This window comes from Atractosteus spatula, chromosome 9, assembly GCF_055471065.1.
Source record: "Atractosteus spatula isolate fAtrSpa1 chromosome 9, fAtrSpa1.hap1, whole genome shotgun sequence".
NCBI lineage: Eukaryota > Metazoa > Chordata > Actinopteri > Semionotiformes > Lepisosteidae > Atractosteus > Atractosteus spatula.
Window position 1 is genome coordinate 46,827,098 of NC_142714.1, and position 26,199 is coordinate 46,853,296.

At 36.9% G+C, this 26,199-nt stretch overlaps 1 protein-coding gene across 2 annotated transcripts; it reads right to left on the reverse strand.

The window, feature by feature from the left end:
• Positions 1 to 1,935: 1,935 nt before the first annotated feature.
• Positions 1,936 to 25,747, reverse strand: LOC148828666 (E3 ubiquitin-protein ligase RNF128-like). Of its 2 annotated transcripts, none has more exons than XM_088925709.1 (7): positions 24,728 to 25,747; positions 15,311 to 15,558; positions 10,589 to 10,660; positions 9,513 to 9,595; positions 6,445 to 6,541; positions 4,720 to 4,897; positions 1,936 to 3,683 (listed from the first exon to the last, which is right to left on the reverse strand). In XM_088925709.1, exons 1-7 carry the CDS (start codon positions 25,131 to 25,133, stop codon positions 3,565 to 3,567), a joined length of 1,203 nt encoding a protein of 400 aa, XP_088781835.1. In that variant the 5' UTR covers positions 25,134 to 25,747; the 3' UTR covers positions 1,936 to 3,564. The 2 variants fall into 2 exon arrangements, with proteins under 2 accessions (XP_088781835.1, XP_088781834.1); XM_088925708.1 differs by lacking the exon at positions 24,728 to 25,747 and adding an exon at positions 21,497 to 22,129.
• Positions 25,748 to 26,199: the final 452 nt, after the last annotated feature.

Genomic DNA, 26,199 nt, shown 5'->3' on the forward strand with positions numbered 1-26,199 from the left:
TAAACGTCTTAGTAAACTTTTAAACAGTTGCAGGGTTGCTATTTCTCTTCCATAATGGCAAACAAGGGAACAGAAATAGAGCCATATATTATTTTTTTTCACTTTAAAACAACAAAAGTCTTAACATCTGAGGGAAAAATGAAGACATAACTTAGGAGAAGTCCTCATTAGTTGCAAAAATGATCAATTATAACGAAACATTTTGAAATATAATGAAACAAGTTAAACATTGTTTTGGACTAGAAGGGTGTTCTGATGTTTAAAAATTATGCCGTTTGAGAAGGTTCTGCAGTTTTCCTGATCTATAATCCCGTCCTTTGAAAAGAAATGCCACAAAAGCTTTAATTCTGTATTTAAGCATAATACAAGGGTAAAGGAAAGTTTGAAAATAATTTTGAGGCAGTTGAGCAAACAGGCAGCACCCACCCATCAATTGACAGAAAATCTCATTGCCGGTAGATGTCGCGGGAAGCCGGAGCCTATCTCGAAAACAAGGGGCACAAGGCGGGACTACACCACTGCACTAAACGGGGTGGTTTAGCCTCTGTGCTTGTAAGGGGAGGAAATCCGAATTCAAAACACAGAGAGCATGCAAACTGCATACAGAAAGTACCTCAGGCCGAAATCGAACTCGGGACCGATGAGGAGAAGGAGTGAGACGCGTTACCGTGTTACTCTTAGGCAGACAGCAAAATGCTACGAACAAATCAATTTTCTTAACATGCTCTAGCTTGAAGAACTGCCAGATAGATTAGTTCAGTCACCTAGGCCGTAAACTGTTTATCCAAACGAATTTGTCCAAATGGTTTGAACTAAAAACTTACTTAATGTGTAACATACTGAGCTGTTAATATAGTGCAGACTTTAATATGTAACCTTCAGTATTTTACAGATACACCAATAAAGGTTAAAATTTCAAAATGTGCTTTTTCTTCCTTCAAAAAAAAAAACCCAAAATAAAACACCCAGATGTTGATATGGACAATATATAAGTTTAAAAAGTAGATATTGGCATTCCTCTCAAATTTTGATTAAGAAGAATCCTTAAAACCATCCACGTGAAATTTTGGTTAGACCATTGCCAATAATTTTGTTTTACAGAAAAAGCTCATCATTCCTCAAAGATTATTGTGCCAGCGATCTTGTATCTTACCCAACATCTAGTTGAAAGTTCAGCGTTTTGGATATTAGGCTTAAAGAACATTAAGATCCAACCAGAGAAGCCTTGATGTTAGGTCTCTCAGTTTTGAGGTCATTCATTTCTAAGAAAACTGTTTATGTCCATGTACTGTAAATGTCTTACACTAACAATGGCTATCCACTATCCAAAAACATGAATTGATAGCAGAAGCCTTTTGTATCATTACCTTCTTGGCATTAAACATCCTTTGTGAATAATTAGCTTGACCACAACACAAACAGCATCCTACTGGGCAAGAAGAATGCATGCTCTAATCCACTTTTAGATAAATTATACAGATTAAACAGAATTTGAGCCTGACAAACAAGAGTCAATGGCTTAAGTACCAAAACAGCTGGGGGTTTCTCAAGCCCTAAACAATCACAATTCTACATTCCCATTCATTACCTTTCAATTAATGATTACCGAAGATTTAGAGAAAGAAAAAAAGGGTGGAGTTTGTCCACACCTGCCGTAAGCACACATTAAACTAAAGTTTATATCCACTGACTGAACACTCAATGAAAGCATATGAGCATTATAGAATTTGAACATGATAATATTAATAATATTGTATATTAAAGTACTGGGTTTGGAACATCTTTTTGTCCAGGTGGAAGATGTGATCTTCTGTTTGGTCTAAGTCTTCTATTCAGTCAACCCAAAGTCATTAAAAAGTTCCAGAATTAATTATATCAGGCAACGCTCTCCACAGTTCCCCAACATGCACACTGACCAATAAAAACACCATGGAATAGTACAATAACAATTTTATTTACAATTTCAATATAAATTTTAATCATATGTACACCAGTTATTAATTTTCCCACACTGAAGTTAAGAAAATAACAGAACCAATACTATTTGTCCCTTATGTAATTTAAAAAAAACACTTTGAAGAAATATTACTTAAGAGTGGACCTAATAGTTCAGTGTTAAGACAAGTCACAGTTTTTAAAAAATATATTTGATGAAAGTCATGACAGCACAATAAAATCATTAGCAAAGTAAATAAAGTGCATGCAATCTGGGTGTGCAAATACTCAGTGAAATCATTCAAACGTTTTACGTTACAATATTATGCATTAAATAGCTTTAGGTACCCATGTCTTCATAGCAGTTTAGTGGAGAAAGAGTGAGGTCCGCATTACTTTGAAAGACTCTTGCTCTGGAAGTCAGACAAAAAAAAAACTTCATTTAAGATTTGCACATTATTAAACACCCTGTATAAACATTTCATGTACTGGTGGAGACATATTTAAGAATACAACCCATGCAGAAGTGTAGGGACTGATCCAACTTAAAAAAAATTGAAATTGTATTTAAAAATAACGGAGATCATTATATAAAAATAGATGATCCTCTGAAAAGGTTTTGATAGTTTAAAAAATGTGTCACTCATTCTGGAGACAGAAGAGGGTTGGAGTGGCACAAGGCTTACATAAGAAATTGCAAAGGAACTCCAGTAGGTGGAAGCATTTCACTAGTTTCTATCTACTCTCGTGCCCATCTCAAGTCCACTCAACATGAAAGGTACAACTACAACCCGATACTTCCAGTCATGAAATACATGCATGGCAGCTTCCAGGTATAATAGGAAAATTCAAAATATTACAATATACCGATAACTCAAAGGACAGTTGCACACAAAATCTGTTTTGCAGCACATAAAACAAAGAAACCCTCCATGTCATACTGTAAATACAGCATTTTCCCTATATACTGAACTGTGCTTTAAAATGAAGTCTACTAGGGTTTCAGGTTTAGTACACATGAAAAAAATGAATTTTTAAGAAATCAAATCATTCAAACCACACTTGGGATAACAAAAGGTCTGAAAATGCAGATGCTATAAAAGTATCAAGATAGCTGTGGCTATCAAAACCACAGACCAGATTTTCTAAGCTATGTCAACAGCTTCAGGTTAGCCACCTGCATCTTTATGTAACTGATGGAAAACTTTATTCATTAACTTAAAAATACATGTAACTTAAGTTTTTGATTTGATTACAAGATATTTATTTTTCCCCTCCCAATGGGTAATTAGAGGACTACTGGCTTTTTCTGCAATTAAATCAAATCCTAAAAATCAAATCAGTGTGGTGCTGTGCTACATTCAGTTGAAAGTAATGGAGAAGTATTTTCTTAATATACAATAAAAAAGAGGTTATACATAGGGAAAGTGAGTAAGTCAAGGATCTTAAAAATGCATAGGCAGAAACACTTAGGAATTTCAATATTATAGTATTGGTTGTATTTGTTTTTAATGCAGCTGAATCTCCAGTTTTGATTTATCAACATGGAAATTTATGTGAAGTGATGCGATGCGATTGTGGCATTAATCCCATCAGTTCCCGATCCTCCTTCTTTTGCATTCATCGGCATTATGTCTTGGCCACACGAAGGTTGCTCTCATCGCCTTCAAAGCCAAGGTTGTCATATTGTGGCTGGACGTTCACCCTGACTGCTCTGTCTTGAGGAGTCTCCTCATTCTGGCAGTCAACTGAAGCAAATGAGAACCAGCATTAATCAGCAATGGAAGACACCACCAGAAAGCCCTTAGATCTTGTAAACACCCATGGGTCATTGTGCATTCACTGGGATGCCACTGTGAATGTGTTCTAACATTATTTTGGAGAAGAAATGGCTGGCTGATCTTTCCCATTCAGAATATTGAGATTTTCAACATACACCATTGTACCTGCGTCCCTACCTCTTTGGTAGGGTAAGCTATAAAGCTTTAACAATGGAAAAATGAATAAAATATTTTCACTCCCTCCTAGAACCTCTTACCATGTTGAGAGAACAGAATATTTCTGGCCTTGTTCCTCATTTAACCAGTCATGACAGTGGCACTATTCCACAATTCTGCGACAGTAGGAGCAAAAGGCAATGGACTGGAAACTAAAATGATCATATCGGCGATAAATACAGTAGTTATTATACTGTCACTACATTTAACTCTTGGGCCTTCTTGTAGAGATTTTGTAAAGAAGTTCCACAGACAAACACAGTATGCCAGATAAATCACCCTTGTAACTTTTGTTGAAAGTGTAACAGAAAGTTATCTGTGAAGTACAGCAGTATATCAGATTCACTTTAAGAAGGAAGTGAGACTCCCACAGCTTGAACAGAATCAAGAAATCTTAATGTCTTTAAACTTTAGGGAGCAAATATTGAATGGACACTACTTATCAGTTTAAGCCACAAATATGATAACATGGTGATTCGTCATATCCAAGGCATCTGGGTTATGCTAGTAAAACAATTGTTTAAACAGGCATTTTGGAATTTGTTTCTGGTCTGAAGTTTCTATCAGTATGCTTGAAAAAAGAACTTCCATATTCTAAATATACTTGTGGCAGGTTTAGCATTTGACAAGTCAAGCAACAGGGGCTGTCAGTAAAAAGACCTGTAATTTCAAAATAGAAGAGCTGTTTAAGATTTTTTGTTTAAGAGCTTTTCACTAGGCTTGCCAAATAAAGCAGGCCAGGTACTCATGTGCTCGTGCTTTGTAAAGATTTAATCAAAACGCTTACTTTCAAGTTCAGGGTTGTGCGTCGCTTCCGCATGTTCTTCTGTATCTTGTACTGAAGCATAACCCAAGGACGCGGTCTCACTTCGGGGCTCTTCCTCGGTCATTTCTGGGGTACCACGGGTAAAATTCCTGAACTCTGGGGCAGTAGGTACCATAATACTAGGCTCTTCAATGTCAGGCTGCAAAGGCACAGAAGAGGCACAGCGGAGGAGTTCACTTGCAGTAGACTGTACTAAATCCCTTACCTTTTTAGTTTCAGAGATTAGAATAATGATGACCAACAAATGCAAAATTACTGAGAGACTGATTACCAAACAACCTGAGGGCTTTACAACCAAGACCATAACATCTAAAAATGAGAGGCCCATGTTTGGCCCATCTTGCTCATTGTTTGCTAGGAGCTTTCTGATTCAATCATTTTGTCCAAAGGAGTCTTGAAGGATCCTCAGGAATCTGCATTACCAAAATGGCCGGGCAGTTTGCCTTAGACTCCCATGGACTTCTGCATAAAGAAGTGCTTCCTGACCTGAATATGCTACCCATTTTTACTTGTCTCCTTGGGCCACTGTTTCACAGCTGGCCTCGGAGCAATCCTCTAGGTAAGCTTTAAAAATAGCTCTCAGGATTTAAAATACCTGTATCAAGTACCCTTGCAGTCTGCTTTGTCAACAACTGAAGAGATTCAGTTCAGCTACGGATAATATAGTATGCATCACAGATTCTCAAAGAAAGGCCAGAGGATTAAAAAAAAACAATCACAAACTGTACATGTTCATGTTCTCTAAGAGATCCGACACTTAAAGTATTCTGCTAGACAAATATCTGACATAAATGGAAGATCCATTTTCCTTTGTCCCAGTGAAATATAAATTACATGGATTACCAATCTTGAGTTCAAATGCATTTGAAAATTTAAAATGCAAACCTTAAAAGTATTAAATCCAGGTCATCACAATGATGTTAATCACCTCTGCCAAACACCGTCCAATCATATCATATGAACTTTTTCATTATCTTCTTAACTTTGAAAGGTAACCATTTTGAACTGGTTGAGAACATGAACAGGCATGATTGACTGGATAGCATTCAGTAGTGGAGGGAATATAATCATAAATGAATTTGAAGGGCATATAAAAACAATTGAACCCAAGTCTGACTTAGGTTGTATAGAAGCTGACCATATAAATGCGATGAAGGAAGTTTGAGATTTTAATTTCCAGAGATCGTGTTTTTAATAGCTAAATATTAAGTGCAGATTTGCCTAGAAAACTAATTTTTAATAAATCTTCGTTTTTATATTGACTTCAATAGTAAGTTGCTCTATCACCTGTTCTGCTCCTTTATCATTTTATTAGCCTTGCGCAAATGGAAAACTTTGACCCTAGCTGTTTATTCTAGAAAAGCAAATTCAAGCTGAAGAGGAAGCAAGACCTTTGAAAGCGATCTTACAGAAAGATTTTCACATTACCGACAGTGGTGACAAATGAGAGAAACTGGAATGATTAAAACAGTGAAAAAACAAGGATTTCTAAAAGGTAGGATTCATAGGTAACTTAGGTCCACTTCACAGGTGTCCTTTACGATGAGTTCAAATACTCCACAACAACTTTGTTTCAAAATAATTCTGTTTAAAATCTACCTACTGTCTTCACTGGAAAAAAAAAAACTTAATTCATCAGAGGCTGGCCTCCTTCAAGAAAGAGTCTTACAGTGATCTAAAACCCACCTCAACTCCCAAGGCCTTCAGGATGTCACATTTACACATGGGACAGGTTCTGTGCTCCAGCAGCCAGGGCTCAATACAGGATTTGTGGAAAAAATGGCTGAAACAAAAAACAAGAAATGTCTTCCCTTAGGTCCTGTCTCCATAAATAATCAGCTTCTCATTTCATTGGCAGGATTGCAGAAGGGTACAGTACACACCACTTCCAGTGGTGGAAATAATATTTCCAAAATAAAATGCAAGGTTTAAAAATATAATTCTCATTCGTAATTCAGAACCATAAAACTGTAGGCGAGCATCCCTTAAACATACTGAAGATCAGAGAAGTTGCTTTCCCCACAAACATTAAATTGAGGCAGAAGGACTGAAAGCAACAACTGGAAATAATCTTAATGATACAGTAGCTCACACTATACTTATCAAGAGCCCACCAATAATGAATGTGGCCAGTGTTTTTATCCAGATCAACTTCTATTTATATTCTTTACACAGCAGGAAACATTACCATCTGACTGACTCATGTTGCTCAAGGGAACAACAGCACATGAGGACTCGGCAACAGTAATGAAGAATATCATATAGAAAGAGCTGGAATAAAATGAAGACACTAACTACCAAACTGAACATCGGAGTGGCTTTTGACACTCCAAGTCTAGTTATGCCCACCAACGCCAATCCAAACCAAGTCTGCAAAACACTGTAGTTTTGTTCCCGTTAAAAAAAACAAAAAAGTATTCCACAAATCTGAAAGACAAAAAAGTCCATCTAGTCCTTGCATTCAAATACTGTACCAACTAAAGCAGTTCATGAGTTTATTTTCCTCCCTGTCAACGTACTTATCTTGCCTGTGGATTGATCAGGTGAGCAGCTTTTTACTGTTAGTAAAAGCTGTTACAGTATATGGATTTTAACAGTATAAAAATCGAAAGAACGGAAAGCAAAAACCCTACACAAGCTGCTCTACAAATGCCAACCCAGGTGAGATTCATCTGAAGGTCAGTCATCTGTGCCCCCAGATCTGCTTCTAAAAAAGCAGTACACCCACCCCCCACACTTTCCAGGCAGTACAATGAAACAAAAATAATTAGATGCAACTACAGTAGCAATACTGTGCATTAAATAGAAACAAATGACTTAAAGCATAACTGAACTCTTTCTGTTGAAGACAAGACAAAAGTTAATGCCTTTAAGGACTTATCTGGTCTCTTCACAGTTAATGCAGTGGGCATCTTCAGAACAATGAAATATGAACCAGGGGACAAAAGTGGAAACTATGTGGAAATGCATTTTAGACAGAAAACAGGACATCCTTTGACTTGAGGGTGAATGGAACAAGCTACTCGCGTTGAAGTCGACAGCTTGGTTTTAAAGAAACCGCTAGATACTTGTATCAATTAGCTACTAACTACCGAAATGAGTTAGATGATCCAGATGGCCTCCTTTCATTTGAAACCTTGCTTGAGTTCCTAAGTTAAATTTCTGTTTAGGCATTTCTGGTAGATATAAAAGTTTTATGTTAAGGCAAAGCTTCTCTGAAACTCTGCTTCATTTCTTCTACCACTAACTTAGATTATCTCTAAATTGTGAATACGTCAATTATAATGCATTTTCAAAACATATGCAAACATATACTGTAGGAGGCATAGTGGCGCAGGTTAGCATTGCTATCTCACAGTGCTGGGGGCCCTTGGTTCAATTCCTTGGGTGCTACAGTATCTGCAGGGAGTTTGTATTTCTCCCCCTGGGTTTTCTCCAGGTACTTAGGTTTCCTCCCATAGTTCAAAGACATACTGGTAGGTTAATTGACTTCTGGGAAAACTGGCCCTGGAGTGAGTGTGCGCCTCGCCTTGATCCCATTGCTTGCTGGGATATGCCCCCGCCACCGCAATCCCTGTGAATTGGTTAGAAAATGGATGAATGCTAACATGCAGCACATAGAGATGGGTTAAAAAGACCAATATCCAAAGCCCCAACGAATATCTCTCTACCCTGAACAAGCTGCTCCTTCCAGTTTAGACTGTGTTTAGTGGTCTGTCTTTTATAATTCAAACAGAACTATGCAAACCAATGCCTCCCCCCCCATCTGACATACTGCATACACACTGGTATCAATTAGACTTTGATAGTTGTTACAATCTTGCCTCATCACTGACAGGATTTTAAACCTGGCAAACCCATAGCATTTTAAACCGTCAGATCCCAGTTCTAAATCCAAACAGCACAATTTCAGTTCCAGCTCTTAAGTTCTGCAAATTATTTATTTCAAGAGGAACCTGTTGCTGCTATGAAAAAGCTGCATGGAAAATTATAGAAAATTAATTAATTAATTATAGATAATTAACACATGAGGCGTTTAACAGACCTTTTACCGATTTATGGATTATATTACTTATTACAGAGAGTAAAGGACCTTACAGATTGAAACATTTCTCTTAACCCCCGTTGCAAAGTGACAGCATTAGAATGGACTAAATAAGCACTTGGAAAATCAATGGTCAAGTACAACTGGCTGGAGTCCTTCCTGTGGACAACTTTAGACAATGACTTATGGAATACTAGAAAAGTATTGGCAGAGGCACCCTAGAAACAACAGGAAAACAGACCACTACTCAGATCAAATAACTACTCGACCTGCCAATTGCAAATTCTAAACCCAGCTTTGTTTGCTAGAGGTAGTGTCTGGGAAACAGTCACGAAACATACTATCTGGAATTAATATATATAATACAAATCCAGTTCACCCACTTCAATAAAGAAAGAAAATAAAACTTGCATTACCCCTTTAACCTTTATGAACGAAAAACTAAAGGAACTATCAAAACGCACATTACTAAATTTAACAAAGCCAGCCATTCCTCAATGAAGAGTGGTTTTAACTAAAGCTTATTTATTACCCTTTTGTCAGATGCAGATTTTAATGAGCAGCACATTCCAACATTACCACCTAGAAATGTCTACAGAATGCTGCTCACATCTCAGACAATGCCACTGCATGAACTTACTTTATCCAGCAGATATTTAAAAAGAAATTTAAAAGCCAGATTTAAAACCTAGATCATGATCATACATACTTGCAAGTCAAGATAGAAAGAACATCCCCTGGCTTGTAGGCCTCAATGCAAACAGCACAAGCATCTGCGTCTGGTCCAGTTTCCTTAAAAACAAAATAATTTTACGTGGTAAAACAAAATGCAGATAAATTAGGATCCCGTCCAGCTTTGCAGAAATCTTATGTAATATTTTACATTGCTGCACTCTGATGAAGGTTTTATATCGGGATCACCCACTGAAATTTTAGCCATTTTGGTTTACACAAACAGTTAATCCAGACCAATTTGCAATTTGTAGTGCAAGAAGTGACCTTTTAGCTTTATGAATGAGTAGAGAGGAACAAAATATTTTAATGTCGGGGAGTCAATTAAATGTGATTGCTTGGTAAATGAGATTAAAGATGGGGCAAGAGGAAACTAAGCAGTATTCTTATCAGTTGTATTAATGGTAGAAAACATCAGTGAAAAATTTAAGTAAAGTGTTGATGCTCAAAACATACATTTAAGTCCAAATTGTTCTTAACATCCAATAATTTGTACAGGAGTACCTAGCCCTAAGACCCTGAGATGAATATACTTAATTTCTAAGGGGTCAAAACCCAGCAACAATGAAAAGAGCAGGGTGCCATGAAGTAGTAACAGTCAGAAACATGGCAGTGCCTTTTCTGTTACATGAAATTCTTTACAACATGATAAGTGTGAGTGCGTTTATGTTTGTAAGCTGCAACTTAAGCGAACAGGGAAAAATAATTGATTTGCATTTTTTCCAAAATATTAAACAATACACTAAATGTGACCTTACTATCACTTGAAAATGTATAACCGTTTGGAACTAAAAACTACAGAAGTTGGTTACATGTTTCCCAAACGATACACCTTCTGTGTGATCGCCAAAAAATATGAACCTTTTTACTGATTAACAAAACAGAATGTCATTTCAAAAATGTAGTAAACCACCTTCAAAGGCATAAAATCTTTTTAAAAGATGCAGTAAAACTTTTAAAATGACAATGAAAGCATTCTAAAACTAAAGAATGCTGGAACTGACGGCAAAGTATACTATCCAAGGGTCTGGTTGAATATGAAAAGTACTTTACCTTATCTCCATTTTTCACAGTTCGAACTTGAAGCTGGCTAATGGCTTTCTTCGCCTCTGCTTTAAGTTGTTTCTGAAAGTAAGCAAACAGTACAGAACAGCCAAATTTAATCTATCACATTCTGGTTTGGTGTATACAGTAGCTGTTACTCAAGCTTTTCCTTACATCAAAATAGCATTTTAAAACAAGGCAGGAGATTTGCAGAAGAATAAACAGCCAACAGAAAGATACGGTCCTTTTTTCATTATTCTAGCAGGATAGTTAGTAAAATAAAGTTAGTAATTACACAGTAAAAGCAAATTAGTGAAATAAGAGAAATAAATGTTTGATCCTTCACAGTTCTTTGGCTTTAATCACTTTTTTTTTTTAATCATTGGCAAAAACACAGAGAGCATGCGAAAAGAGGGGGTGACTTAAAACAGTGCTAGTATGGGTGGAAAAAAACCACAATACCAATGCAAAAAAATACCTATAAACAGCATTTTCAGACATTTTAAATGTGAATGCATGCTGTGCTTCTCATTATTATCAAAAGAGAAGCTGCAAATTTATTCAAGAGCATTTCCCCATATTAGGTAAAATATACAAGGAGTACTATCCAGGGCTAAATCAATGCTGAACAAAAGGGAAATAAGGCAACAAGACAACTTAACATCAAATCAGAGCACTGTTGTTCCTGTATATTTACTGCTACTTAGAACACTGAAGTACCCTGGAAGAAGTGGAAAACAAAATTCAGATGAGGTCACAGAGTTGACAGAGAATCATCTGGGATCTTTACAATGCAAGTGTATTCCCCTTGCTGACAAGGAGCATAACACAGCCTCCGTTAGGGGAACCTAGTGTTTACGTGATCGAAGTATTCCCAGGAAACATCTTCTGGAAACATTACATCACCTTATAGTGAGGCAGATGGTTCTAGGAATGTGGGTTCTGCCAAACTCAAGTCTGAGTTTATCACTGCAGGCCGACTGCAGAGCTCGTACATTTAAAAACCAGCAGACTCCAAAATGCACAACGGCCTAGCCACCAATTCAACAATTTTCCCAGAATGAGTAACAATTAATTTTAAAATGTTGTTATTTAATGTACATGACTAAGGCAAAAGAAAAGCATTACCTCCATCAGGGGAAAATCAATGGTGTAGCAAAAGGCACTTAACACTTCATTTGAACTGCAGTTTGAACAATTCAAGTTGAACCAAGGAAAAGCTTAGCTGAGGGGTCTTCCATTTTGGTTCCATACCTGCTGAAACTTAATTACCTATTTGAAGCCTAAATTGAAATTTGCTCGTTTGGAATATTTACAAGATTTTTTTTTAATACTACAATGTTTGGGAGTTCATTTTCGGTATGAAACGCAATAGTTCAAAGGCAACTTCCAACACGTTTAAGAATGGGAAAGTGTCAAGCAGTTCCAATTAATCCTATTATTAAGTCAATTAAGAGTTCAATTGAGTAACAGAGCTTGGCAACAAAACCCCGCAGGTGTGTAGGCCTCCAGCGCTAGACGTGGGGATTGGGAACCCCTGGCTTAGCTAGCAATTCATTACTCGTTAACTGAAAAGAAAGTAGAAGCTTGCAAACTGCTTAAAGCCAGACTAATAAGAACTGAAGAAAAGCCTTCATTAAATACATTCTGTTTGAAACGTGTGAAAACTTTTACACTGAAGGCTTGTTACCACCTACCAATGTAGTGCTTTTTGTCTTTCTGTTTTCCTGATAAATAACAGTTTTGTCAGAGACTACTGCATGGAACACAGATTTTACATGCAACTTGCTTTGTGACCACAACTCATAGCTCAGCAGGTTTGAAATTAAAATAGGTACACACTCCAAATTTACTTCTCACTGACCACATATTTTCATTCCTAATTCCAGGTTTGTCATTCACACACACACTTCAGCATGTTCTGACTGGGCTCAGCTCTTAATCAACTCCTTATCGGAATGAATAATTGGTTTCATAAAATGTTAATTCGGAATTTGTAGCAGCTGAAAATACTGACTAATTTTTAGATGCTCTTTAGAGGGGGGAAAAAAAGAATAGCCAACTTTAGAAAAAAGCAAGGCTGCATTCTGTATGAAATATTTAATATATTATATCTGCATAGCTCCTTCACAACAGCTTGCTATGTTTCACTGCCCTACAGAGTGGGCGAAGTACAAAATCACTTGAATTACTGCATAATGGAATAATTTTCATCTCTGAGGCCCCAGGTCCACTCTGAGAAGACTACAATATTGGCAAAACAACACTGGACCTGCGAATAATGTAGCAATTGGATAAGAAACACATTTGTCTTTATGGTCAACGTGGGGAGAAACGACTTGGCTCATTATAATTGTTGGCAGAAGGATACCCACTCCGCAGTAAATACCATGCTGTGCACTACTCCAAGTTTTATTCCATTATTTGCAAGGCATCCAGTTATGGAATCTGTCCTGAGCATGTTGCGTATCTGTAGGTACTGAATACTAGATGTACATCAGGGTATATCTGGATATAACGTCTTTCACAATACAACAAAGAGCAAATTACCAAAAAAGCTATTGGAAAGATTAGCAGTGATTGCCAAGTCAAATGGTTTCAAATAGTACAGGCAGTTGCTGCTAATTCCCAAATAAACAGAAACCAGGCTGCCAACAGAGAAAGGTTTCTGTGCTAAAATACCTACAGTACTCCTGTCCATTCTGGACTTTCCTTATGTTCAAAAAGCCTAAGTCAAAAATGAAACTGTCAAATCTTTACAATGAGATTTATGGTAGTAAAGAATGCTGGGAAGCTACACTTCAGTTCTGTATTTATAAGCTAGTGAGCAGGGAATTGCTGGGGGTTTCTTTCTCCCAAACAATTTTTTGGAACAGCACCAAAAAAGCACTAACAAGGATCTTTTAAAATACACCTCATTATATCATATTATACATCAAAACATGAAATTCTAGTTCAGTAAAAAAAAAAAGCTGGTAGAAGGAAGATCAAAACTGGAAAGTTAAGAGAGAAAATCAAGTAAAAAATGTAATCCATAGTACTACAAATGGATTTATAGAAGCTAAAATGAATAACTTTGGACAAATGCCTCATATAAATCGAGAGTCAATGGTGAAAATAGGACAATTAATCAAATTGCAGGGCCTTGCATTGTTAGACTGATCCACATTTGCAGGCCGTGGAAAACCCTAACCACCACCACAGACAGCACAAGTAAAGCTCTTTATTTTTTGTATTCTTACACGTCTGGTTTCAACAGGGAGACCAATGTAGATTACAAGTATCTAAGCATTATATCATCTTAAATGCAAAGTGAGATGCAGAACCCGCACAAAAATTTAAATAAGTTTTTCAAGACTGATCATTGATCACAGGATACAAAATGATATACCATGTGTGTAACAACAGCCACAGTAGGATTCTAACTCTGACAGGATCAAGACTAACATTTAAAGGATATTCAAGCAGGGAAATACAATATTTCATTTCGAATGAAAAACTCTGGTAAAAGGGTCTTATATCAAAATTGGATTTTTAGAAAATACTGTATTTTCAAGCCCTAACCAAGAGATTCTTTAACATTACTTAATGGCAATACTGATAAACAGGAAATGTCTGAACCAAAAATAAGTGGACACTCAAAACTCTTATGACAGTGGCTCCCAGCTGCTTACATAATAATTCCCCATGACTAATCAGATCTGTTCAGACCAGCCAGACTAAGAAGATCTGAATCACACTGCACTGAAGCTGAAGTTTAGACCTACAAAGAAAGTGCTAAAATAAGTCTACTCTTAAAAAACTAATTAGGCTCCAAACTCCAAAACACTTAATCAAATTTAGTATTTAAAGGGCACTTTCCAAGTTGAAGTTGTCTGTATTATGTCTTTCTTCTGAAGTTGAAGAAAGACGTTGCATAATTCTGGAATGCTCCAAGTTGTTTAGCAAGTTTTTCTTGTCATGTACTGTAAGTACACAGTCAAGTGATGTCCGTATCTGTTAAGCTATTTTAACAGTTATCACCCGTATTACCCTTTAGACTTAAAGTGTAAACATTGTTGAAGAAAAACGTCATTTACTGTACTATAAGCGTTTCTTAAAAGCACAAGGTCAAAAGCTCCTTGCTCCAAAGTTTTGTTTTCCCCCCAGAATTAACTCTTGTTATACCATCTCAATTACAGGTTTTACCATGAAAGAGGCTATAAACAATCTATAGGGAAGTTTGCTCTTTTCAAACAGAAAACAAGACACACAAAAGAGTTCCTGCAGTCTGTAACAAGCAACCCTGCCTGACTGTCAAAGCTGAGATCATCGCTTTTTTTCCCCCAGAAATGCCTGAATTAAATCATTAGATCATTTAGCTACTACAAAACCAAACCGGAAGGCCAAACGCTCTCTTCTTCTTTATAGACGACCTCCAGGACTGCTGTAAGACTCACCATGCAATCTAATATAAGAATAAATCTGAACCCGAAATCACATCTTTAAAAAAAGGGTAAACCTAAACCAGAGGTCTTCAACATCTCATGCTTTAGACTTCCCTTGATTCAACAAAATATTTGCCTAAGTGATTAGTAACTCACAGGTTTTCCCAAATTTGCAAGCTTAATATGACCTAAAAGACTAACTGGATTTGAGCTCTCCAGTACCCCTGATCTAAGGTCTTTAAATCTGGTGGGGATAAAAAAGATCTCAGCCTTTCTGGTTACTTGGCAGTGAAGAAACATTTACCTGCTTGCGATTCTGTGCTCGCATGCTGCTGAACCGGCGAGCGGAGTAGAAGATGAAATAGCCTACAGTGGCGGCCGTCACAATGAAGAAAGAGATGGACACGAAGAAGACCGAGTAGTGGCTCATCCAGGGGCCATGCTGCCTGCCCACTTCAATCGTCATGGTGACCTGAATGCCGCTCCTGATCAGACTTACAATCTCCAAGCCCTTGATGTTCCCCACCATGATGGCAACGGTGTTTCCTGTCCCTGCAATCAAGCAGACAAAAGAGAGCATGACTTCCCAGGTCTCCGGATTATCTGGAGAATCTAGGGGCTCGGTTTGTCCCATTGATCAAGTGTAAAATTGTTTATAATTTATCAACAGCAAAAGACACACATTCTATTACAAAACTAAAATACTTAAGATAAATTAGAAAGTTAATATTTGAAATGCAACGTCTAAAGAGCAGGGCATAAAAGGTCTAACCAGTCACATTAGTTCAACAGAAAAAATAATTCAATCAAGAAACAGTGGGGTCGGGATTTAGGAAGACCTGTGCATGACAGAAAGGACATATGGACCAGGAAAACTTTTACCAAGTACTCGTGTTGTACAGAGTAAAAAAAAAACCTTAAAAGGCTAATAATTCTTATAAAATAGGCATTAAATGAACTTTAGATGCTTTTATGAATTAGCATGCCTGAAACATAGACCTCTAGAATCCCTTTTTTCCCCATATTTCCATTGTTTTCCTATAAATAATATTTTACTTTGAGAAATCAACTAGCAGCCAGCAAAGGGTTAACCTCACTGCGGAGCACAACTTCCTGAGTCATGCTCAGGTTTACAAAACACACCCTAGCAGGAAATCTACATACCAGGCACCTGTTGTAAGGGCAACTGTCATTAAGGTTACTTTCTGTAGTAAATGCCTTACAATAAACTGCCTGTATTAACTACCAAATATTATACTCCCTCCATAAAAGAATAAACCTTTGACCCTTTACAGCATTTTTTTATTCCATCACATACACTGTATACAGAATGATCAAAGGTAGATTATCTGATCAAGCTTTTGAGACAAAGGGGATTTATCAGGCCTACTCACACAAAGTAAAGTGAAACGAACAAGATTTTTTCGAAGTGTAACATTTCAATACAAGTTAAGATGGGGGGGGGGGACTCCACTTTGGGTAAAGTTTGTTACCTTTACATCAAGGCCTTCTTATAGCGCTTGCAGTATGGCCTTTTTAAGCCTCTTTATATAAACACATGAGCCCAGTCAGCACAAACGTTTGAGTCTTTACTTTTCTTCTTCAGACACTTGCCCCAGATAACAATGTGCCACCTACTCTGTGTTGAATAGACTTCAAAACAAAAGATCTGGGGTTATAAAAATGGAGAACACAAGACTGCACCAGGAAAGGAACACAAAATTAACCGCTTCATCCTGTGCTGCTGGCAAACAAACCACGTGAAACAGCGTGTAAATGGTAGTCACCGCAGCAAAATGTAGAAAAGCAGGTTTGTTCACATCGATGGATGAGTAAGCCAGCTAAACACCCACAGTCTTTAACTGCCCCATGAGGAGAAGGAATTAAAGCAGATGCCCTATGTGTGATGATAATGAGTAATGATCGGGCCTGGTCTCGTCTTAACCATCAGACGTTCATTCATTAAAGGAAAGGAATCAAAACTGCCTTTGGGAGAATCGCTGATTTCATGAGGGAAAAACACAAGACCTCGGGCAAAAAAAAAACAGCTGCTGGCTCAAGGACTGTTTTGAAAGAATGAGAGTTAAGAGTCTGAAAAACAAACAGACTTTGGACTCTTGGAACAGACAATTTTGATTCTGAACAATAAAAATAAATTACAACCAGTTTTAAAAAAACATTTATACATAATACAAATTTATATGTGAAATATCAAAACTTCAAGCTTCCAACACTGAAAGGAACACTTACAGTGGGACTGTTATTTCTAAACTGTACACTGAGGTACTGCAGACAAAAACCCACTCAGATTTGTGATATATCCATCTAAAAATAAACCTAATCCATGAACCATCCATAAATGTACCAAACTCTCAAGCTTGGGTGACAATTTTAAATGAGGTACGACTGGAAGACAGCATTGTGTCTTTTATAATAAGTTTACCATCTACAATACTTGTTTCTTCATGCACTTGACTGGTTTTCCTGCATTCTCAAGTAACCTACAGGGTTTCATTACAGACGAGTCCAGACTACATCTCAACAGGGAATCTTCACCTGCATCTACTGTACTATCACTTCCTTAAAAGGGGGATGAAAAAATAGTGAAATTCACCATGTCAACGTCTCAAATACGGCATATTTTAAAGGATATTTTTCCTCATTCTAGGGATGAAAAGAAATCCCACTTCAATGTTGAAAAAAGTTAAACACTAAAAACATTTAACAATTGTTATGTTTTATGGCACTATGTTTTAGAGGCATACTGCTACTTTCACTACAGTCAAATGTGATAAAGCTGATGTTGGAAAAATTAATAACTTAAGCTGCAAAAGGTGGCTAATAAACTTGTCCTTAAATTCAAATCATTTTGGCTCTGCAAGTTTTACCAATGCTAATCCACACACAAAAGGAGTCCAACTGAGGATAGATTAAAAGGAAGCAAATATAACTAATTATAATTATAACAAGCTCCATCAGTGTTTCTACCAGCCTAATACAAGGATATATCCTTACAAAATTTTGGTTGCATCAGACAGGTGCTTTCAATAGAAAAAGTTTCATTTTAACAGTATGAGAAAAGAAAACTTTAAACACCTTTCACGGATATGCTGAGTAACTGTGGAATTTAGCCTCAACAGCTCAATGGTACAAATGATTACAGCTCCACAAAGACAGGCACACCTCAGAGATAAACTTGAACAACCACAAATTAAACTTGATTTATTAGCCTATTATTTTCATTCATAATTGGCAGTCAAGACAGCGAAAACAATTGATCACTGTATTTATTGTAATAAACAGTAAGAAGGCTCATGGGTGTGTAGTGTAGACGTGTAGTGTGGAAAAAAATATGAGGATGTACAGTATTTTGCTCATTTCAACCTGGTGTCCAACACAAAAACATCATTCTCCTTTTCAAACTGTACACTGTACTTAAATCTCTTCAACACAAAAAATTAAAGTGCATATTCACACGTTAAATGTTCTATTGTTGTATTTAAAACAAAAGGTGGGATCATTTCTACTTATGGGCTTTTCCTGAAACGTGTGCCAGAAACAGTCGTCAACAGGAAGATGAGCTTCAATGAATCTATTGTGTTTTTCAAAAGCTTGGGGAGAGAAAACGTGGATGGAGCAGTTTCAGATTCCTACCCTGAAACACTAGAGGTTACAACATAGGAACAGGTCACAGATAAAATACACAAGAGCTGTTCCTTATGTGTAAAACTACAACAAGACAACAGACTCAAAAGAACAGGCTGAAGGATTAGTTTTTGCAGCATGCCAGAGCCGATGATCTGTCACTGTGGGTAAGGGAAATGACACATGCATGATCCTGTGCTTAAACTGCTTTATTCAAGATTTGCAAAGTTATAAAATGAACATATTGCAACATTTCACAGAAGGGTGGGTATTCAGACATCTTAAACCTTGTTACACAAAGTTTCCCAGTTTAAAATCTAATCCAAATGTTCAGAAAACTGAGCAGTGAAGTGTTAAATTCCTACACAGTTCTTTCGCTAAAAAAGGAGCGCTACTATTGAAGCTCAGTGCACCGATAAGGAGCTTTAAACAGCAGAAGTGTCAACGAGAGCTCCATTCCCATTGACAATCAACATGTTCATGTCATCTCTTCTTCAAGATGACAAAATTGCTACAGTCTACTTGGGCTTTTAAAAAAAATGGTTTGAAATCCTTAAAGAAAACATTGGACGACACCCTTGAAAAACATTAGCTAATAGTACAGTATGTGACCAAATGAGCCTGACAGTGGTCTAAATGGTAAAAGAAATACAATTAAGAGGTCATAAGGCACATACTGTATAGCAACTTACTGTATTTAAACCATGACAAGCTGATGAGATGTTCTAAGTTTCCAAAGCTTGAATCAAAAGGTAAATGAGTTTGTAACCGTTATGATGGGAGATTCTTCTAAATGCATAGTAAGCTCCGTGACCTCATGGATCACCTGATGGGTTTCAAATGTGTACATCAGGCGAGTTGACAGTACAGTCAAAAACAGGCAAAATAGATTTACTTTTCTTCCGGGCTTACCTGTATTCTACACCACACAAATTACGGAGACGTGAACACAAACACACACATGAGAGCATTCTTCTGGGATCCTGGGGTCCATGTCAAATATTAACCAAGGATTTTAGTGGGTTCATTAAAAAAGAAACATGGTCAGCACACTGATCTGTTAAAATATGAACAACCTTCCCTTTCTTTAAGATTAAAAAAAAGTAAACAGCCGAGTGAGAGCTGGGTTACCTTGTACCATCCCTGCAAAACAAAGGAACACCCTATAAAAAGCCAAAAGGGAAATATTAAGAATTGTAATTTAACAGTTGTGGAAAACAAAGGTCTGACCAGAAATACTCCCTCCTAAAATGTAGCTTAACCATTAAAATCCCCACAATGTCTGTGGGGTTGGAACCACAAGTAGCCTAACATTAAAGTCCACACTGAATCTCATCAGATAGCATCTTGCCAGTCATTAAAGGATGCTTGTCAATACCCTTGACATGGCCCAAACTGGAATAATGTAAACCAAACAGGATTAAACTGTTCTGCCATGCTTGACAAGATCACCTCACTATCACTACACCCCTGGCTAGTAAGAGTAATGCAAATAATAGGATTTTTTAAAAATGAAATCACAAATTCTAAACTGGTCTAATTGCAATGCCTGAAACCTACAAGTCAATGACAGAAAGCAGTAACAACTAGAGTAAAAACAGGTAATCTTTTAAGAGGGATATTCAGTGGAGAACCAACCTGACAAGCTATGTGCTACAGCTCGAGTGCCAGATGTGGATTACTACAAATATAAAAGCTCAACCTGCTTTGCTAACCTTTACTTTACCAGGTCCTCAAATGTGTACCATCTACTGTAGGCCACCCGTGCACAAGAATAGATATAGATCATGACCAAAGAAATACTGTACATCACGCAGTACAAATTCACATACATAATCCGTGAGAAAATTTAAGAATAACAAATACTCCGAGAATCTGAAATATGTGTAGGAACTTCCGTTATCTATAATGCAAGTATTTTAAACAAATTATTCTATTAAAGCAAAATGTATAAAATTAGGCTGGTAGACTACAATATATAAGGTAACAGTTAACACAACAAGCCAATTGTGCTTTTAAAAGTAGATTCTCAGACGCTGTGTTTGGGCTGCCTAGTGTTAAAACTAGTTTAACGGGTAGGCACGAGTGTCAGCAGGGGGCTGTGAATCCAGTCTATAATGTTAAATTCCTATTTTAGTTTTCCAATGGTCAAAATCATGCTAATCTACAACACTCTTCCTCAATACAACCACAATACCAGTTCCTGCTGCTGTATTGTACCATACAAAATCAAAGTCTGAGTTACTTGAACACGTCGTAAGTAAACTTTACATAAAGAAACAATCCTACTGCGATAATACTGATAATGATAGAGCTCTACATAACTTCATCCACAGAACAGTGTCGTTTAATGAACATCTAGTGTAGGGAACAAGCATCGGATCGATATTAAATGTGTCTTTATTCTGTATTGTATACAGTGTATCGATCTTAATCCGTACAATACTACCTCAAACAAAATGTATAAGGGGTGATGGACAGTCAGGAATAAAGGAGTAAAGACGTGAGTAAATTACAGTACTGTTTATGTGTATATACAGTAGTCTGTATGCTTTATTGGCCGTTAATAAACTTAAGGCTCACCTCATTTTTAAGGCTGCTTTTCGTAGTGGTACTGTAGCACTGTACGCATACAGTACATCGGACAAGCCCATAAACTACGAATTTGCCGAACCAAACTCAATAAAGAGCAGAGCGCTAACATAATAATAACAATTCACAGCGCAATACAGGGGGAAGACTGTCAGCCTCAGAAACTCGTTTGCATTCTTATACAGAAAATAACCCATTGTTTTAAAGACAAACACGAGCTGGTTAGCTCAGAGCCACCTGTGTTTACACATACCTGGGTGAGACATCTGAATGACCCGATTTTCCGATTCGGGGTCGTTATTATAGATTACCACGCCAACGGCTCCGTTTTTCGCCGCTATATTGATCTTCTCCGTAAAGGTGCATCCATTCCCGCGTTGGATCAAAGCAATCCATTCCTGACCGCGAGTAGGAGCTTCATAAAAAGTATCGGGATCACAGCCATGCACGGGTTGTGGCATAACAACTTCCCCAGTTACTGAAGCTTTTGGCGAATCCTGGCCATAGAGTCCGCTTTCGTCCTTTTGCCACACTGTTTCATTAGTTTCGGGGTCAGTGAAAGATATGTTCACAAGTGCGGTGCAAAGATAACTCGCTTCAGAAGAAGCAGAAAACACCGACACCACAACAGCTGCACACAACCACAGATAGAAACGCGGCACTTGAAAGCTCATTCTCGTTCTTCAGCTCACTGCGAGACTAGTCCCGTTCAGAGTAAAGTTAAACGTTGAACACGAAAGAGCTTTAGGAAAAAAAAAAAGTTAAATAACTTGGAACAAATTGTTTTCTTCCACCAAGCCTCGGTCACCGGTTGCCACTGACAGGTGCACTAGTTCATTTCGACCAATCGAGCTGTTTCTTCTTCTCGAGAGGTCAAATTGCCTGTGAACACACCCATTGTTTCTTTAAAGGGGCAAGTTCATTTCTCAGCGAGAGGCTACCCGTGTCTTATAAACAGCTCAATAAAACGTGTCCCGTCTTGAAAACCTGAGGACTGCAAGGCTATTAACTACTGATCTTGAATCAGTTTATGCATGCAAGTCTAACCTGGCTTTCACAGTATTTGAGAAGCTGTAACTTGCGTATTGTTGGTTATTTTTTTACCAACTCTAACTCAACTACTATACTTTCTTTCTGAGCTAAAATATACTTTGGGTGTCATTAATCTTTCGGAGCAAATTAAAATAAGTACAGTAGAAGTACAGTGGCCTAAAATAGTTGTTTTGAACGCCATTACAATACCTTTTCAGTGTTTTATTACGTCAGGGTCAAATGAAAGACGTAGGTTTAAATTCTCATACAGCACCTCATGGTATATTAATTGAAAATGTTTTTTCATTTTTAATGGTCACTTGATTCAGTTACAAAAAGCGACTTCATTTGTATTTCCTTAATGTTAATACATACAAAGAAAATCTCTAAAGTAGTTCATTTGCAACGCAGTAAAACTAATTACGGTTTACCAGAAATTAAGAGCTCGTCTCCCCCTCCCGGTCAATGTTAAAAATTACTTTGGAAACTTGTGCAGAATTTTTCCATCACTGTGAGAAATTAAAAACTCCAAACGTTTTCTAGCCATACCTAAGTATACTGAACATTTTGGTAATTTCAGTAGAAAATATGAAACTGGTATCTACTGCTGACCAGTTCACTCTCGTTTTGAGCGTTTCAAAACCAGTTTAATACAGCATCACTTGAATGAGAATTTAAATTTTAGACTGCTTCTAACGTAGAGGTTGCGATCAGTTTAAACAAATTCATATCAATAAATACCAGCTGAGAGCATTAGAAACCGGTTGCTAATTTGGACAGGACGCAATTGTAGTTTCCACAATGGCAGTTAACAACAGTGGAACAGAGGTTTTCAACCGTAGTCATGGGGTTCTCGTTGTTTTATAATTATAAATTATAATTATAATTATATAATTATAATTTTTAAAGATTAAGAACACTTATTTGGATCGATTAAGCAAGTACTTTGTTCATTTGACGGAGTTACGGCACTTCGGAGATATAAAGTGTATTCTGTTTTTTTGTCATAAATCTCCGAGTATGATCCCATTTAATTTTAATTCTTTTAATTTTATAGACTGCCTATAAAACCCGTTGGATACAGGCTCAATCGGAACAGGTTAGGAGGCCTATGTAAAAGTATTGCATTGACTGCACACGGCCCTCCCTCTCTCCCGTTGCTGACGGGGAGTATTCATTTCATGAAAGGATAGAGAACAGAAAACAGGTAGCGTTTTTAATACCAGTGTTGCCGAGTATACAACATGATTATAAGAGTAATAACTATTTTTGTTATAATGCCGTCTAAATGGGTTACTAGAGTCCCTTCGCATTTAGTGTTACATAGTGTTTGTGCTTCTGTTTAAAAATGAAAATGTAACAGCCCTTTTTTCTTTCATTTAGATAATTGTTCTATTTCCCATATTGTTTCAATTATACAATACTGTTTGCCCAAAGCAAAGTAAGCTCTTCGTGTGATTTCTCTATTTAGTCTAAGGTTCCTGTAACTGTCCATATTTGCATGCTTACGGACAGTCCACTGTTGAATACTCTTTACTTTGCAAGGAGAGGCTAGGGCACAGTAAATATTTTTTCATAGATTGTAAATTCTTCATAACTGGCATTCTTCCTGACCTTAACAGTTACAGTTGGTACCAAAGTTTCCTTCACAGTCATTCAAATATTTATCAAACAGTATTTGGTTTAACAAACTAAACAATATGTAACAGTACTGGTGTTAAAGCCATTAGGGCAACTTTTTGAACTGCCTTGTAAATGCCAATTCAATGGCAGAGAGAAACCCTTTTTTCTTTAATCATAATACATCATTTTAACATACTGTACTTTTTATAACATATTCTGTTATTTTGCAGTCACAGATACTTGCACCCTGACCAGAACAACTTCAATTCAAGATCTGTTTATTTTACTATATTATTATACACAAAGTTTCTAAATAATAATGAATTACCTATTCAGATATTAACTCTTGCCGTATGTACTATGCAGTAAATGTCCTGACAGAACACTAGAACTACGTTAAAACTGTAATGTTTTTTCTTCTCTCCTGCTTTACACATTACGACAAATGTATCTATCACAGAAAATTAATCTTATTGCAATATTTGATTTAAACACCCCTCAAGAAAAAAAGTGAAAGTATCTTAACTCCAGACTCAACAGATACAGGTAGTAACTGACTGTATAAAGATCCTTGTAATTTAATATGAAGTACGCAGTTACTTTTGAAACCTGTCCCCAGTGCTTCAGGTAAATTCAGAATAAATTTCTTAGGAGCTACAGAAATTATGAAGGCGGTAGTAGTGTGTATCTCTGATACAATGTTCGTATTATACAAAAATCTTAAAAATTGAGAACTGTATAGTTAGAACCAATAAATTGGAACAACAAAATAGAACATGAAGCGGGAATTTTTATTTTTTTATTATAAAATTGTCTACACCATACTCACCATAATGTATCATGGGACTTGTCTCATTGCCAGTGCCTTCGATGTTATAGATCACAACTGCTGAGGCTCCTCTCTCGGCTGCTATGTTGATCTTTTCTGAGAAGGTGCAATTCCCTCTCTCAATCAGAGCGATCCATGGACCTCCAGTGCTGTTAAATTGAGTGTCAGAGCGACAAGCTAATGGATCAGAGCTAGGGATTTCCACCACCCCTTTTGCTCCCACCAGAGGAGAATTCAACCCATACAGCCCGCACTCACAGATCTGTCTCTCAGTCTGGTTGGTATGAGGATTCTTGTAGCTAATTCCAACAAAGGCTGTCCAAACAACTGTAGCTTCAACGTGGCTCTTGATAATGCACATAGAAAACCAAAGCATCAGAATGTAATATTTACTTCTTTTATCCATTTTACTTAAAATACCTACATAGGTAGAGCTTTTACAAGTATATTTTGAGCGTGCTAATCTAAGGCTTGCACTGTCAAAGAAGTTGCTGTCGGTAAGCTGATACCTCTTTGGTAATGTAAGCTTTCTCTACGTCAGCTTTAGTTCCTGTTATCTTAATGGACCTTGATCATTTGCTTAGAGATTTTGTGAATAGCACAGGACTTAAAGTGAAGTTTCCATAATGCTGGAATCCACATTTGACATAAGTTGTCAAATTATTTACAAAACATCCTTAGAAATTAGTCATGCACAAGAATTTATTCCCTGAAAGAGGCACACCTGTAACAAAAAACTCCCATTTCATTCTCATTTCTTTCTGGACTAAATGAAAGTGTTACAGTACATAGCTTCATGTGCCGTTAAAAAACAAAAGAAAATGTTGTGTGCATCAATGAGACAATTACTATAATGCCGGCTTTAAATTCCACAAAATATTGTAGGCAAAACTTTATGAAAAGCAAAAGCAAATAAAAGGTAATAATGCTGAACTAATATTTAAATGATATAAGCCAAACACACAAATCCATAACACAAAGAGTTCAGTAGAGTTCAGTGTTTTTCAAATCACCACAACTGAGTATGCAAAAATGTCAATGCAACCTTGTGAAACTGGAATGTAAATGTTAAAGGTTAAAAAAAGACTAGAAAACCTGTATGGCCAGACAAACACCTTCAGCAGCAGATCAAGAACTAGTTCTTTTTATAGTATTTCTAATATGCTATACAACATTATTCACTGCTTGAATACCCTGGTTTCAGGGATCCTAAAACTATAAAATGAAATTCTCATTCACCTTTGTAACTGTATGACTGGTAATGAGTAGTATTGTCTTTTTAAGTGGAATTTATCAATTTGAATGCCTTGCAGTTGCGATGGACTTACTTTTATAACCAGCCTCAAAGATTTGAATTTTGAATTATCTTGGTCATAATTTTAGATAAAAATATCAGAGAAAAGTAGTTCTCACTGTTTTTTAACATCATGAAACAACATGAAAGGTCACAGTAAATTCACTTCTAGTGAGGA

What these genes read in the sequence shown, in the direction of transcription:
- LOC148828666 (XM_088925708.1), bottom strand. Translation starts at nt 21,917, where the DNA reads ATGAGCTTTCAAGTGCCGCGTTTCTATCTGTGGTTGTGTGCAGCTGTT. An exon ending in CATTCAGATGTCTCACCCAG is followed by an intron (nt 15,559 to 21,496) that starts GTATGTGTAAAC and finishes GCTTGATTGCAG; the next exon opens with GGACAGGAAACACCGTTGCC. An exon ending in TGAAGGCCTTGGGAGTTGAG is followed by an intron (nt 4,898 to 6,444) that starts GTGGGTTTTAGA and finishes GTGCCTTTGCAG; the next exon opens with CCTGACATTGAAGAGCCTAG.